Genomic DNA, 17,049 nt, shown 5'->3' on the forward strand with positions numbered 1-17,049 from the left:
GTATGCACTTTTGCAATACTATTCGTTCGTAACTGACCTACCTTCTCTACTTTATCTGAATTGGTGATTCATCCCGGCTGTTTAGGCAAATGTAAATATAATTTAATATGTTTTACGGTGAGAGATGTTCTAGACAACTTGGGTACAGCACACCATGAAGGTTATCTGGAGGGATTTGCAAAAACAAATTAAAAAGCGATTCTCTGCCCTGAGGAACAAAACTTTTGAAAATAATATTTCTAAATTAAACTCGAGTTCCAAACCCTTTTGGAAACTCACAAAAATTTTGAAAAAACCCCCAAAAACCTTTTCCAGCGCTTAAAGAAGGTGGTAAAATTTTGATCACAAATTTGGAAAAAGCTCAGAAACTTGCTAAGCAATTCGAGAGTTCCCATAATTTCAGTTTAGGTCTTACTAGTCCTATTGAGAATCAGGTTGCTCGGGATTATCTGAATATTTTCTCTCGGGAAAATATTTTTGATGATTCCTGGGGGACTGATTTGGACGAAGTAAGGTCTACAACTAAAAAGTTTCAAAATATGAAAGCTCCAGGTGATGATGGAATTTTCTATATCCTCATAAAAAAAACTCCCAGATAGTACCTTGTCTTTCTTGGTAAAATTATTCAACAGATGTTTCAATTTGGCATACTTTCCTGATAAATGGAAAAATGCAAAAGTTGTTCTAATTTTGAAGCCGGATAAAAATCCAGCTGAAGCTTCTAGCTACCGCCCAATAAGTTTGCTTTCTTCAATAAGTAAACTTTTTGAAAAGATAATTTTGAATAGAATGATGCTTCACATCAATACGAACTCAATTTTTGCAGATGAGCAGTTTGGATTTCGCCATGGGCATTCAACTACTCATCAACTATTAAGAGTTACCAATTTAATTCGTTCAAACAAATCTGAAGGCCACTCAACTGGAGTTGCTCTTCTAGACATAGAAAAAGCATTCGACAGTGTTTGACAAGAAGGTTTGATTGCTAAATTGAAAAAGTTTAATTTTCCACACTATATATTTTGAAATTAGTTCAAAATTATTTAACTGACAGAACTCTGCAGGTAAATTATCAAAATTTTAAATCTAATCGACTACCTGTTAGAGCAGGAGTTCCTCAGGGTAGCATTCTTGGGCCTATATTGTATAACATTTTCACTTCGGACCTCCCTGATTTGCTTCAGGGTTGTTACAAATCTTTGTTCGCTAATGACACAGGCATTTCCGCTAAAGGAAGAAGTTTTCGTGTTATTTGCAGCAGACTGCAGAAAAGTTTAGATATTTTCTCTTCTTATTTACAAAAATGGAAGATTTCTCCCAACGCTTCCAAAACTCAACTTATAATATTTCCACATAAACCTAGAGCTTCGTTTTTGAAACCTAGTAGTCACATAGTCACTATGAACGGAGTTCCAATTTCCTGGTCAAACCAAGTGAAATATCTTGGATTAATACTTGACCAAAAATTAACTTTTAAAGATCACATTGAGGGCATTCAAGCCAAATGTAACAAATATATAAAATGTTTGTATCCTCTTATAAACAGGAAATCCAAACTTTGCCTGACGAATAAACTTCTAATATTTAAACAAGTTTTTAGACCGGCCATGCTTTACGCTGTACCAATATGGTCTAGTTGCTGCACTACCAGGAAAAAAGCACTTCAAAGGATTCAGAACAAAATTCTGAAAATGATTTTGAAGTTGCCTCCCTGGTACAGTACTACCGAGGTACATAGAGTATCGAATGTTGAGACTTTAGAACAAATATCCAACAAAATAATTAATAATTTCAGGCAAAAATCGTTGCAATCCTCAATTGCAACGATTAATTCCCTTTATACTTAGATAAGATTTAGTTTTAGTTTTTAGTTTTAAGATATCAATACTGACATGCAGGTTAAAAAATCTGTTTAAAATACTGAATTGCCAAGACATGAACAATGTTAAAACACTTGGATATATATCATAACAATTAAGGCTGGTACGTTACTGCAGTAACTGGAGCACCTAGGTTAAAATAAAATGTAATTTATTTTGAATTTGGAACAAATAAAGAGTTAAAAAAAAAATTAAAAAAAAAAAGTGGGGCGCCAAATACGAAAACTTATGATTTATTTTCTGTTGCGTTCTCATTTCCCAACCCCATTTAGCTACTACCGGTGCGGGCATAAGTTGCTATATGGCGCTCTGAAATAGAGATAGGAACCCGTATGGGGACTCCCGTGGCGGTGCTCTAACACACTATCGACTGGAAATGCTTTCGGCAACGTGGGGCTATAGGTAGTGATGAAACGTTGCTTCGAGAACTATTCCACATATATGAGCACTTTTCTCCTATAAAGCCTATAAATCTCTTACACACATCATTGTACGAGTTAGGTAAAAAAAAGTGTGCGTTTGACTAATACTGTCGCATTATTGGCCTTTCGCTCATTTTCAACTTTTATTCAATTTTCATACTGCCGTACTCTAGCAGAACTATCTACCTACCCGCTATCTAATAAATTATCACACTATAGCTTCATATTAGATAACATTTCCAACCAACTCTGGAAATCTTTGCTTGGAAAGTAGCATTTATTTATTGAAATAACCGTGCATAAAGCAGAATTATATTAATACTACCCACCCATCAACATTTTATATCATTGCAACATTTTATAGAAAGACAAACCGTTATTCCAATTTGAATCCTGTTTCAAAGGCAATTTCAAATGTGGCGGATTGAATCTTTAATTGCTTAATAATGTATTGTTTCTAAACAGTTTAAATAATAATCGACCTTCAACTTCGATTTTCTCAAAAGGGTGGATATGCTAAATTGGTCTATTTGAAAATCTGGCAATGGCTAGTCTCATTGAAAGCAACGGTTTCAGTTAATCTGATTCCATCAATGTATCTACCCTGTAAGATCATTCAAAATATCAACTCTTGATTGAAATCAATATTGGTAGTCCTGAAAAGGACTGATTTTGGTGGTTTTTGTTGGTGTTGGATTTTAACTTTACTTCTTGGCGGCGGCTTTCTTTGGAGCAGCTTTCTTGGCCGGGGCAGCCTTCTTTGGTTTCGGGGTCTTCGGCTTCTTGGCAGCGACCTTAGAGGGCTTGGTGGCCTTCTGCTTGGGAGCAGCAGCCTTCTTCACTGTTCCGGCCTTCTTGGCTACCTTGGCACTGGCAGCTTTGGCTTTCTTCTCAACGGCAGGCTTCTTGGCTGCGGGTTTTTTGGCCTTCTTCTCGCCAGCGGGTTTCTTGGCGGCGGGCTTCTTGGCGACCTTTTTCTTCTCTCCGGCAGGCTTCTTTGCCTTCTTCTCTCCGGCGGCCTTCTTGGGTTTCTTTTCGTCGGCCTTGAGCTTGAATGATCCCGAAGCACCGGTTCCCTTGGTCTGGACTAGAGTTCCCTTCTCGACACCGGTCTTCAGAGCCTTCCTGATGAAGGCCGACAGCTTGGCGACATCGCACTTGTAGTTGGCAGCGATGTACTTCTTGATGGCCTGCAGGGACGATCCTTTACGTTCCTTCAGGGTCTTGATAGCAGCTACGACCATCTCATTCACTGGTGGATGAGTGGATGGCTTCTTCGGCTTCTTGGCGTCCCCCTTGGTGGCCTTGGCCTTCTTGGAGGTCTTGGCAGGCGAGGAAGCAGCAGGAGCCGCAGCAGAAACTTCGGTGGCGGTTTCAGTCATGATGATTCACTGGGTTTCACTTGATACGAGTTGTTCGTTGGATTGAGAAATGATTGACCGACTGTGGTTCACCTTTGATGACTGTGTTAGGGAGGTAGAAGGAAACGGAAAACACGAGCCCATGTAAGATATTTTGATTTCTACCAGACATAGTATTTTAAACAACGGTTTCTACCAGATTCAGGTAAATTATATCGAATGAAATTACTTTGAAGAGCGAATAGATTAATACATTTCCCCAAACCGCAACTGCATTTTGGACTATGTTGGAAGGAAATGGCTTAACATTGCATTCATTTGAGCAATGTTTGAAACAACTTGCAACTGCCAATTAAAAAACAATCAAAATCACATATTGAAACAATATTGATTATTGTGAAGGTTATTTATTACGAAAGTTCAATATATTGTGTACACTCTGGTATCCATTAGTTTTGGCTAGTCGGTGCTAGTTCCGCTTGAAATCGATTTAAATCTGGATGGCTAATGCAGATGTAATTTTACAACCTGAGTTAAGGCATAATCATTACTGCAAGACTCATAGTGTTTAATAAAGAATCTTAACTATTTTTGCTGCTCATATTATCAGTCATAGTAACGGAAATATTATTTAGCGTCTGATGCAATAAATTATCTCTTGACTTCTTTCGCAGCACGACATTTGCTGTCATATCGGGAGTTGTATTTATGTGGTAAGATATTGATCCATTTCTTACAATGGCGCATCAGAGTACTTGTGCTTGGATTGAATTTTCTATTTAATTTTTACATTATTTCAATTCGAAATTCCGGTTGATGTATTGCTAATTCAGAGAAAAATTAGTATTTGGCGTCAGATTATCAGCTTTAATAGCATGCTGTGGCTGTCAGATACTTCGAATAATTTTCACTGAAACGGCAATATTTGCAGTACAAATTTTCGTGCTCTCATTTTATCGCATTCATGGATGCATTTTATTGTAAGACAGTTCAATTGTGATCTGAAAATATTAAACCTTTATTTCATTTCAAATTAATAATCAGTTATTCAAACACCAGTATATGAAAAACAAAACAAAAAAAATTATTTTAAAATACAGATAATCTCGATTTTTGCAAATTTTTGGTAAAAGAAATAAAAAAAATAAAGTATTCTAAAATTATATGTTTCAACAATTATGCTACTTTTGATGAAATAATCCATTTGCGAGTAAATTATATTATGTCACTTGTGTAAAATCTTGTTTGGCACCTTCGTTTATTGGCAACACGAAAATTTGAAGTTTCTAATCTAGCATTATTTTAAAACTTATTCTGCACGATTCTTTGAGTGCATTAATGTGCACAGACTCACAGGAACAAAATCCAGGTCGCTCTGAACAGAGTGCTGAGAATGATCCTTGATCATCCCTTTGACACAAAAATTTCAAACCTCCACCAAGAGGCAAACGTTCCAAAATTAGATTTCAGAATTGATGACATTAAGACTAGTTTTGTGCAGAATAGCAATACATCAGAGCATGCTTTGATAAGCAATTTGTATATAGTAGGTTAGGTGTATAAAGTAGTTATAGGTTAGTTGTAGTTGTTAATAGTAGTTATAAGTAGTCTCCTTTTTCGAATTCAAAACAAGCCAATCCCACCAAGGTGGTCATACTCTAAAACATGCCTGACAGGACTAGGAATTGTGAATAATAATAAAAATTTCAAACTGTAGTACACAGTTGAAAAGACGCATTTGTGTCACTTAATAATTCATACATGTAAACCAACAAAAGAACAAAAGATCATTACAAGTAAAAAAAAAAGAGTATTAATTCTTATTGTTAGGTCAATTTAGCACTCAATTAAGACATGTTAAAAGAGGACTCTATTTTGGTATTTTATATGATTTTCGATTTTATTCGCTTTTTTTGTGCAAAGATTGCTGAAATTCGCAGTCCTTATATGAAGCTATCAGATTTTTTATGGATTTCATGTATGGTCTGTTCCATGGAATTGTATACAAAATTTGAGATTCCTCACACTTCCTTAAACTATTCTATTTTTTTAAGAAGTGCTAAGAACAAAATAAGTTTCCGGAAGTTTTAATAGAGTTTCCTGCAGTAAAACAAATTTTCATCAACTTCATTGAACGTTCCCAAGCTTGTATATGTTTCCCACTTTAACAAAAAATTCAAAAAAAATAAGCTCTCCAAAGTTATATTTGATTCCAAGCATTTTACAACTTCACAAGAACATCTCCAAAGTCACTAAAGTTTAAAGAAGAATGCCAACACTTTAAAGAGCTTTCCCAAATTTCTACAAAATGCTTTAAAGTTTGACGAAGTACTTCTTAATAATTTGCATTCCTACAAAGTTCATTGAAGTTTTGTGAAGTTCGTTGAGCTTGGACAATAAAAGCTGAACTCCTATACAATTTGATCCACTTCTAGAAAATCTCCAAAACTTCCACGCAGCTCCTGAAATACTAAAAAGTTTTCTTTTTTATTTATTTATTTTTTTTCTTCATCAATAGGCTTCTTGGCCCCAATGATGGATAAGTTGTTGCCAATGAACTAAATTAACATACATTAAAACTACACATATGTTTCAAATTATCTAAAAACATTAAGAAATCTAGCAGATAGCAAGTCAAGCGAAACGTTAAAATCAAATTGACTGGCAACCCGGTTGAAAACTATCTGTATCCCAGTAATGGCACTGTTCATTCCGTAATCGGTGCGGTGAGGTTGAGGTCGTAGCATCGCATTGTTCCGTAGAGATCTTGGTCGCACATACAAGTTGATTCGTTGTTGGATTTCAGGACAATCAACTCGACCCAGCAAGACATCAGAAATCAGCATAGCCTTAGCAACGTCTCTTCGTATACTAAGTGTATCCAGACGAATTAGCTGACATCGGTACTCGTAGTTTGGGAGACCGCCATGGTAGTCGACGAAGTGCGAATCGAACAAACCGCCGTTGTACTGATTCTATTCTCTCAATTCCATTTTGGTAGTGAGGGCTCCAAACAGTCGAACAGTACTCCAATGTCGACCGAACTAATACACAGTAGAGCGCCTCTAGACAGTAAATGTCCGTGAACTCTTCTGTTAACCGGAAGATAAAGCCTAGAGATTTTAAAGCTTTATTCACTACGAACGACACGTGCTGCTTGAAGGTCAACTGGGAGTCGAGGATAATTTCCAAGTCCTTGATTTCGTTCACTCTTACCAGTGGTACTCCAGAAAATGAATAATCGTGGACTTTTGGATCTTTCAGTCGAGAAAACGTAATAACTGAGCATTTTGCAGGATTTACAATGAGCGAATGCATCAAGTTGTTGTTGTAGAAACTGAGCGTCAGCCTCAGAACGAATCTTGAAATATAGCTTGAAGTCATCAGCAAACGAAAGCCTTGGTCCATCCAGCACTGCATTGACATCGTTGAAGCATAAAAGGAAGATGAGTGGTCCAAGATGACTTCCCTGCGGAGTCCCTGACGTGATTGGAAATGAAGCTGAAGTGGATTCGCCGATGACTATTTGCGAGCGACGACCGTTCAAGTAGGACTGGAACCAATCCAAAAGAGTTTCATGAATTCCAAGCTTTTCAAGCTTCGCTACAGCAATACCATGCTTGTCTGGGCTTAAAAATTGCTTGCAATGAAAGAACAATTGGTCCATCACAACAAGCTTAAAGAGTTTGGAAACAGTGCATAACGAGGATATTCCTCGATAACTATCAACATTCTTCCTATCGCCGTTTTTGTGTACAGGGAACATGTATGCGCGTTTCCAGCAGGACGGAAACACTCCGGATGAAAGCGACAAGCTGAAGATCACTTGAAGTGGCTCGAGCAAGCTGTCAATGCAGTTCTTCAAAAACACCGACGGAATTCAATTGGGACCTAAGCACGCTGACACTTTTAGTTTACGTACAGCTGCCATAATCGCATCATTGTTGACAGTAACTTCAGGCATAGCTAGCCCCGACAGCTGTGTGTTACTATATGCTGATGATATCTGTCTATCGGATAGCAATTCGTTGGAGAAAATCCTAGAAAACTTCGAGGCAAACATGTCACATATGGCTTGTGGTTTAGAGGCCTATTCCACTTCATTGAAGAAGGCAGGTCACACTCGTTACGTTGCTGTTTTACATAATCCCAGAAAAATTGTGAGTGGGATTTGAGTCGTCGTTGAAAGCTCGTCTGATATCGAATATAACGTATAACGTATGGTCATGTTATAATAATGTTTTTTTTTTGAAAACTTGTAAGTCGTTATATATTTTTCGGATTTAGTTACCGTCAAAGGATGAAATGTTGGGAACTAATAATACTTTAAATAAAAAAATATATAAATACACTTACATCTGCGGTCAATAAAAAAGCACGAAAGGCCGAACTTTGTTTACAAACTTGCCGAATTTGACATGTTATAACTTTGTTCTGTTATGATCAATTGAGCTGAAATTTTGACACAGAACCACAAATATGTTGAATTTTCCGTGAACAAAAGGCCAAACTTTTTTAAACTCCTGAAGAAATTGGCGATATGGTTATAAATGTTTAAATGATCTTCAGGTGTCTTATATTAAATTATTTTTCATACACGTAAATTCACCATAGTTTGGTTCTGCATAACAATATTAGCTTAATTGAATATGACAAAACAAAATTACTTAAAAGTAGGCTAAGTATTTATTGACGTTGTACAATCAGTCATTGTAAAATAAGTTCAGCTAAAAAAGAACAAGATATTTATATTTAGATTTGAGATTTAAGGTGAAAGTCGATGGAATCCACAAATGGCCGCTATTTTATTTATTTTGCCTTGCCACTTCGAATTTTTGGCGGCACAGATCTCAGAAACTAAAAGAATTTCGTGTGTCAAATTATAATCACTGTTTTGCTGAACTGCAGCATACATGTCGTTACAGTTTCATGCACGGAAACTTTGTAGTTTCTGAGATTCGAGGCGCCAAAAATTCGAAGTGGTAAGGCAAAATAAACAAAATAGCGGCCATTTGGGGATTCCATCAACTTTCACCTTAAGAAAGTAATTATATTACCCCGAATAGTACACAGAACAACATATTTAACAATTCAAAAACAAAACAACAAGTAAAAAAACAAATGAAATTTAACGGAAAAAAACCTCGTTCCGAATTTGAGAAGACATTGTCTTGTTCATTAGAAACGCCTGTTTCATATGTTTCTTTCATCTTTAATTTTTTTTCCAGCCGATCTTCGCTTTCTTGCATGAAAACCTCTGAGAGTAACATTTGCAATGTTTCTGTCGTCAAAACCCTTGACTTTTTTCGCGGGATTTTTATTAATCCTAAAAGCATATTTATTTACTTTCACGTATGATAATAATAACGTTGTTTACCTGTGATTTCAGGATCAGAACTAAGCAGCAGTCTATTCAGTACATCCATGTTGTATAGCTTCTCCTGACAACTACCCTATTGGTAGCAGTGCATGTTCTATAACTGTGGATTAAAATTTTATGCAGAATGGGAGTCATCGGAAACCGTGGATACAGTCGAACGTATGTCTGCGCTGTTACTTGAGTAAATGTTTCAATTTTTTCCGTATCAATTTTAAAACCACTAGCTAGTGTCTCCAATGTAACTTTAAGACGGTAGAGCAAATTAAAATCAAACCTATTATTTGAGCAGTGATTTCCGGATAAGCAAAGAATCTTAGACTAGTATTGCCATCCGAATTTCCATAGCCTGGTTTTGGAAAATCCACAAGGAGCTCCAATTTTTTCTGAAGTTTTCTTGAATGTGTTCTTTTCTTTCTTTGACGATGTGCTTTTCATTGCCAGTTAACCGCCATTTTTTGATCGACAACTTGTAAGAAAGGTGTAAAATTGTCTCGAAAATACGAATCCTGGCATGAGAAATGGAAAATCCGAATTTAAGAGAATCTGTGTTAATTTCCTTTTTAACACCAAGATTATTGAATACCTCTGAACTTGCGCCACATACATAACATTTCATCGTTGGTGTTTCAGCTGCTACATTACACACTTTCCCATCAACCTTAGCGAGCATAAAAGTATGTCTAATAGTGAACTGCTTGCCATTTAATGTAAATTTTGTTGACCGTAGCGAATAAATTGTATTTTTAATATATCTGATCTCTTCATTAATTACCTCAGATGATTCCTTGATAAACCTTATGCGGATTGGGCGACAGTAGCGAGGTGAAGATACAGAATCACGATACATTTATTTTATAGTTTAAATAGCACTTGAAGACAAGATTTTCAGAAACTGCTTCTTCGAAGTCAAAACTAAGTGAAATCAGCTGATGTCATGTGGAAAACATATTTCAATACCTGCTTGATCACTATCCATTTTTGCAAAATAATGTGATTATCCGAACAACAAGTTGAGCCACGAAAACAATGGCACTGCGGAACGATTTTTCTAACAAACCAGCACGATTCAACAACAGGCAAGTTTGAACTGATGTCACATCGCGATCAGTTTAGAAAAATAAATAATGAGTACAGGGCAATGTTACCCTATCTCTGAAGTAAACAATGCATGCATTCTGAATCTATTTTGGCTTATTTTGAGAAATTGACTTTTGGCCAGCTAGCGTAGAACAAATACCCCTCCGTGGGACGGCTCTCTTTTGTCTTCTCAGCCTTCGGAGTTCGGGAGTGAGCCCTGGGGTACGACCAACGCCTACCGTCTTCTTGGGAACATGTCGGTCGATCGCACATGAAAGAATATGACAGAATGTCTGTGCAGCTATGTTCACATTGGTTCCGTCAAGAATGTTCTCCCAGTCTAGCGTCTCAAGAAGAAGAATGATGCTGTGATGGTCTGCATTCCTGAAATCGTAAATGACAGGAGATGGATTGACAGTGTCTACCTTTACATTTCTTCTTTTTATATTGAGATGTAATGGTGGATGAGGTGGATGATGAGGTACGAACTTCACCAGCGGCGCTGGAGCCAACGTTATCGACGGGGCATTGTCACAGTAGCTAACAAAACATAAATCAAGGCTTCTGTTGTTCTCGTTTACAGCATGATTAATCTGCTGGAGTGTGGCAGTTCTGTAGCTGTCGAGGATCCTAGTCGTGCACCGGTAAAACGTCGAGTGTGTAGCATCAAGGTAGAGGAGTCCGTTGCTTGATGACTGCCAACAAATTCCTGGCAAGTTGAAATCACCAATAATTAGAATGTCGTCCGTTATTGAAGCTCTGTCTAAGATGCTATGAAATTTCTGAAGATTTATAAGGTTTCTTGAAGTTATTATTTTTGCCAGTGGTGGCAGAGGGGGGGGGGGATACCCCTCACCATCCCTCTCCAACTGAGGAGCTCGGTAAAGAGAGATGATCAACCTGAGTCGTACTTTCATCAAAGTTGTCCTTGCTCGCTTTCTACAAATTTCACACTGCCGTACTCTAATGGAACTATCAACTCTATACTTTCATCTTCTCATCTATCATATAAAATGACCACTTTAGTCTGTTATTTGAAATTAGCATCTTCAACTATGAGTCACAGTAATTATTTTACTGAGTATTGCAAAAATAATCTGCAGAACTGGTCAGCTGGTGAAATCTCGGAAATACAAATTTAGTGTGTCGATTTTGTCGATCCCTCGTACTACCGATGGTAGTTGCCTTGTCAACGTCATGATGATTCGTAGAGATGAACCGGCTTGAGTCCGTTTGACGTTAGCTCCACTGGCAAGGCGTCAGTTTCCATGTCCGGAAGTCTAAGCAGGACCACCTTGAGCGGCTTGCTCGCCTCAATATCGTGGCAGAAGTACTCCACCTTTTATTTCTGCAGCAGCGTATCAACGGCCTTGTATTGGTTAATTGCGGGTTGCTTGGTTAATCAGCTTTACCGTTGTAATAGCCGATGTTCTCCATCAATCCGGGTGAGAATCTATTCACGAAGAAAGGCGGAAGTTTTTCCTTCTTTTCCACCATCGGTTCTACACCATTTTGTAGGATAGCGTTTTTTTTTTTTTCTTTATTAGAATGATTTTCAGCCAGTGACTGGTTTGCCACATATACCAGGATAGCGTAGCAATTGTTCGCCCATCATCATTCGCTGCCAGACTGTTGAGCAGTTCAGTCGATTTGAATTCTCTCTAGTTTCGTTCGTTCGTTCGCAAGTCGAATTAGCTCCGCGTTGTGTAGTGACGCTCTCGCTGACCCAGCCATGGGTAAGAAATCGCGCGGTAACGCGAGTGCCGGTTTACCGGGAAAACAGACTCTCCCAGGAGACGGCGCGACCACCGAGCCAGCCCAGAAGAAGCAGAAGAAAACCCCATTGCCCATTCCGACAGGCGTTGCGGACCCGCAGCCGGGGCCTCCCGGAACTAAACGACCCAGACCTGAAGACAGCAGCGCCACCGTATCAGCAGCAAAAAAGCTGCTGAGCAACAATCCGTTCTCCGCCCTGCAGAACGGAGCCCAGCCGCAGTCGGACCCTGAGACGGTGCCGAAAAAAGTTAAGTTGCCACCCTTCTATGTGAAGGGCTTCCCTCCCGGGCTATGGTGCACGGAAGGCTACAAACTGATGGTCCCGGCCGAAAAACACTTCAACGCAGTTCAGGCCCTCTTGGACAGAATGAAGCTGGAGTACTTCTCCCACGACATCGAGGCCACCAAGCCGCTGAAAGTGGTGCTGCGCGGGCTCCACGACATGGACACCACCACCTTAATGGACGAGATTAAGGCGAACGGCCTCAAGCCGGTCGAAGTCCACAAGATGACCCGCAGCAAGGCCATCAAGTATCGTGACCAGCTCTACCTGGTCCATCTGGAGAAGAACTCCACAACCGTGAAGGATCTCCAGACGACACGCACACTGTTCCACATCGTAGTGAAGTGGGAGCGGTATAAACCCACCCACCGTGGCGTCACTCAGTGCTCGAACTGCCTATTGTTCGGGCACGGCACCAGGAATTGCCGCATGGCCAGCCGCTGCATCAAATGCGGCAAAAACCACAAGATCGACAACTGCGACAGCATCGAGGAAGCCACTCCCACATGCGCCAACTGCGGTGCCGCCCACAAGGCCACGAGTAAGGCCTGTCCGAAGCGGGCCGAATACGCCGAGATCCGGAAGAAGGCCTCGTCCAACAGCCAGCCCGGTCGCAAGAAGGTTCCAGAAAACAACGCGCAGAACTTTCCTCCGTTATCACCGGTCCAATCACGGCCAATTCCAGTGTTGCCGCCGCTCCCGCTCAACCAACAGTTGGCTGCCGCTGCAGTACCCGGTCAAGCCTCCGGGCCATCGACGGATCCCCCTGCTCCGGGATTGGCCGGTACAACCGGTGAAGCTACAGACGATTCTCCGCTGTCAACGGATGAGATCGTCACACTGTTGGCCCAGGCCATCATCATCAAGCGCACCTGCGCAACAAGAACACAACAGCTCCAAGCTATCGTCTCCTTCGTCGCTAATTATGGACCGTGAACCCATAAAGATCGCCAACTGGAACGCTCGCTCCGTAGGGGCGAAAAACATTGAGCTTGCAGACTTCCTCCGCAAGCACGACATCGACGTGGGCCTTCTCACCGAGACCCACCTCAAGACCGGTGACAGCTTCTGGCTGCCCAACCACAGCATTGTCCGGCTTGATCGCACCAGCTCCAGGGGGGGCGGTGTCGCGGTCATCATCAAGAAAGGCATCAAGTACTGCACCCTACCCCACTACCGCACTTCCATCATCGAGGCCGTCGGCGTTGAGGTGGAAACATCGACCGGAAACGTCCGGTTCATCGTTGTCTACTGCCCCCGGCAATGTACCGTTAGCAATGGTACAGCACAGCAGTTCAAGAACGACCTTGCCATCATAACCCACACCAATGCCCGCTTTGTAATCGGAGGGGACCTGAACGCCCGGCACGAGGCCTGGCGGAACTACCAGCAGAACCAGAACGGCCGCCTGCTATTCGACCATTCCCAGCATGGTCTCTATTCCGTCTGGTTTCCGGACGAACCAACCTTCACATCACCGACGGGCAACCCATCGACGCTGGACCTGTTCTTGGCAAACACCAGATTAGCCAAGCCGGTTGCCGTCAACGACCTGAGTTCGGACCACCAACCGGTGCTGACCGAGCTGGGCTACAACGTGGCCCCTGCACCGTGCCAGCGGAAGGACTACCATCGAGTCAACTGGGTCCAGTTTCGACGCGTGGTCGACCGCCACATCGACGACAACCCACCGCTCGACACAGTGGAGGACATCGACCGGGCCCTGGAGGGTCTCCATCAAGCCATATCCGTGGCTGACGAAGAGTGCGTTCGACGAGTTCCTGTGAGGGGTAAGTTTCAAGCAATTGATTCCCACACCAAACTTTTGATTCAGCTCAGAAATGTTCGTAGACGCCAGTTTCAGCGGACTGGGGATCTGCAGCGTAAATACGAAATGGTCGATCTGAATCGGCAGATCGCTTCCAGAATGGTCTCAATCCGGAACGAGAGTTTCGGGCGGCTCGTTCAGAACCTGGACGACCGTTCCAGACCATTCTGGAAGGTTGCCAAGGTGCTGAAGTCTCACCTCAAGCCCATTCCACCACTTAGAGTCAATGACGAACGGCTTATCACTAACGAAGAGAAGGCCAATGCAATTGGGGAGCACATTGCCCAGTCGCATTTGCTTGGCTCTACCATCCCAAGTCCACTCGAGAACCAGGTTGTGCAGTGCGTCCAGACGTTAGATGCCTCCCCTTGTGCCGTCCCTCCAGAAGAACGGATTACAGAGGAACAAATTTGCTCAGCGCTGAAACACAGTACGAACATGAAGGCTCCCGGGTTTGACGGAATATTCAACCTAGAGTTGAAAAATCTCAGCGCGAGGGTGCACTCGCTGCTGGCTGCCATCCTCAACAGATGCTTGGAGCTGCACTACTTTCCAAGCATCTGGAAGGTGGCAAAAATCATCCCGATCCGCAAACCTGGGAAAGACCCTTCACTACCGTCAAGCTACAGACCGATTAGCCTGCTCTCAGCGCTGAGCAAGCTGTTCGAAAAATTGATCCTCAGCCGACTAAACAAGTTTGTGGAGGAACATGACATTCTTCTTCCGGAACAGTTCGGGTTCCGCAAGGGGCATTCCACCAATCATCAGCTAGTGCGGGTGATGAATAACATCCGAAGTAACAAAGCTGTATCCAAGTCCACAGCCATGGCCTTGTTAGACGTCGAAAAGGCGTTTGACAATGTCTGGCACGACGGACTTATATACAAGCTTTGTAACTCCAACTTTCCACCATACCTTGTGAAAATCACCCGTAACTATCTCCAGCAAAGGTCGTTCAGGGTGTCGTTGAATAGTTCCCTTTCGGGACAATTTCCGATCCCAGCAGGTGTTCCGCAAGGGAGTCTGCTGGGACCACTGCTTTACAGCATCTACACGTCGGACATCCCTCCTCTAGGAGACGGTTGCGTGTTCTTTCTGTTTGCAGATGACACCGCGATAGCCGTCAAGGGTAGGATGCCTCGTGAAATTACGAACAAGCTCCAACGATGCCTTGACACCTTTACTGATTATGCCACCACGTGGAAAATCAAAATCAACGCCTCGAAAACCCAAGCGATCATGTTCCTTCACAGACAATCATTAAAACTTAAACCGTCTCCCTCCTGTACCGTTATAATGGATGGTACAAGGGTCGAGTGGTCCACTGATGTTACTTATCTCGGGATGTTGTTCGATGAGAAGCTCCTGTTCCGCTCGCACATAGAGAAAACCCTAGTTAAGTGCTCCGCCTTGGTTAGGTGTTTGTATCCGCTCATTTGCCGCAGATCCCGCCTCTCAAGGCAAAACAAACTGGCTGTTTACAAACAGATCATAGCCCCCGCGATCTTCTATGCCGCCCCGGTGTGGGAATCGTGCGCTCAGACCCACAGGAACAAAATCCAGGTTGCACAGAATAGAGTGTTGAGGATGATCCTAGATCGTCCATTCGACACAAGAATAGCAGACCTCCATCAAGAGGCAGAAATTCCCAAAGTAGATTCCAAAATTGATGATATGACAACTAAATTTATTCAAAAATGCAATCTTTCTGAACATGCTTTAATAAGCAATTTGTACATAGTAGGTTAAGTGTATATAGTAGAGTAGGTTAGTTTTAAGCTGTAAATAGTAGTATTAAGTAGTTTCTCTTCAAATTCTAAAAACAAAACAAACCAATCCCACGAAGGTGGTCGACCGTGTACTAAGTCTAGGACTAATTCTGTAAAACAAATTTTGAATTTTGCCCATACCTAAAGATGAAGAAAGCAATTAAATCACTTAGTAAAAATTTATATGGTAATCGTCCAAGTTAAACAAAAATAAAGATCATTTAAACTAAAAAAAAAAAAAAAAAACTAAGCAATTGTTCGCCAGTAACTATTTTGATGCCAACTTAGCGTTGGCAGCGTCCGATGGGGTCATTTCCCGGTTGGAATAGCAATCGCGTCAACACCAAACACCGCGCCCAGATAACCAGAAGTCGTTTAACAATGTACAGACAGTATCGTAAATTGCTACAGTTCAAGTAAAAATCGCATATAAGAATGGCATACCTCGCATTAAGTTAAATCGTATAGAATGCAAATTTCCAACTTATATGCGATGACTCATTTTTCCGTCGTACTGTATCACAAATTAAATCAGATTACATCGTGACACTTTTCAAAATGAATTTGTTATTACAGATTGAAGCGTATATGATGTTAAATCAACTCGTTTAAAATTAAATTAAAATATGCACGTATATGACCTCCACTTTTGTACATATAAGCCATTTATTTGCATTCTAAAAGAATTGTTTGTATGTATATATGTTTGTTTATCACAAAAACAATTCTGAATATACGTGCATTCTGGTTGTCTGGGCGAACACTATTGCAACAAGCTATGCGAACAACTCGAGAGAGCGAGCGAAAACCGAAGTGAACTGTTTGATGGATCTCAAAATGGCGTCAGACTTGGATTTCCGGTTCTTAAAAGTCACCCCGATTCCAAAAATACTCATCTTCTGGGGTATTTGGCAGTATTCCCAATTTTTTTTTCTAACCAGAATCCGCCATCTTGGATTTAAAAATGGCGTCAGACTTTGATTTCCGGTTCCTACACGTCATCCCAATTTTAAAAAAATACCCATACTGTGGGGTATTCGATCGATTTCTACTTGATTTTTGGTCCCTAACCGGAACCCTACTTAAACATACGGAGTATTTGACAGTATTTTCTAGTTCTTCTGTGACTGGATGCCACCATCCTGAATTGTTTAATGACGTCAGAAATCGATGTTCAGTCCCTACACGCCCCCCGATTCCAAAAATTCCCATGTTGTGGGAAATTTGACAGTATTCCCGAGTTTTTCTATAACTGAAAGTCGCCATCTTTGAT

The 17,049-nt window shown here is 41.2% G+C and overlaps 2 protein-coding genes across 2 annotated transcripts in view; one reads left to right on the top strand and one right to left on the bottom strand.

Annotated features, from left to right (window-relative positions):
- Positions 1-17,049, top strand: part of LOC135703789 (uncharacterized) — a 47,580-nt gene that overhangs the window by 18,281 nt on the left and 12,250 nt on the right. The gene's annotated exons all lie outside the window — the stretch shown is intronic.
- Positions 2,978-3,708, bottom strand: LOC135703888 (histone H1-like). The gene has a single exon (XM_065225255.1). The coding sequence runs from the start codon at positions 3,682-3,684 to the stop codon at positions 3,007-3,009; it is 678 nt and encodes a 225-aa protein (XP_065081327.1). The 5' UTR covers positions 3,685-3,708; the 3' UTR covers positions 2,978-3,006.

Source organism: Ochlerotatus camptorhynchus, unplaced genomic scaffold (genome assembly GCF_037179485.1).
Source record: "Ochlerotatus camptorhynchus isolate MF236.1 unplaced genomic scaffold, CSIRO-AGI_Acam_v1.1 ptg000222l, whole genome shotgun sequence".
Lineage (NCBI taxonomy): Eukaryota > Metazoa > Arthropoda > Insecta > Diptera > Culicidae > Ochlerotatus > Ochlerotatus camptorhynchus.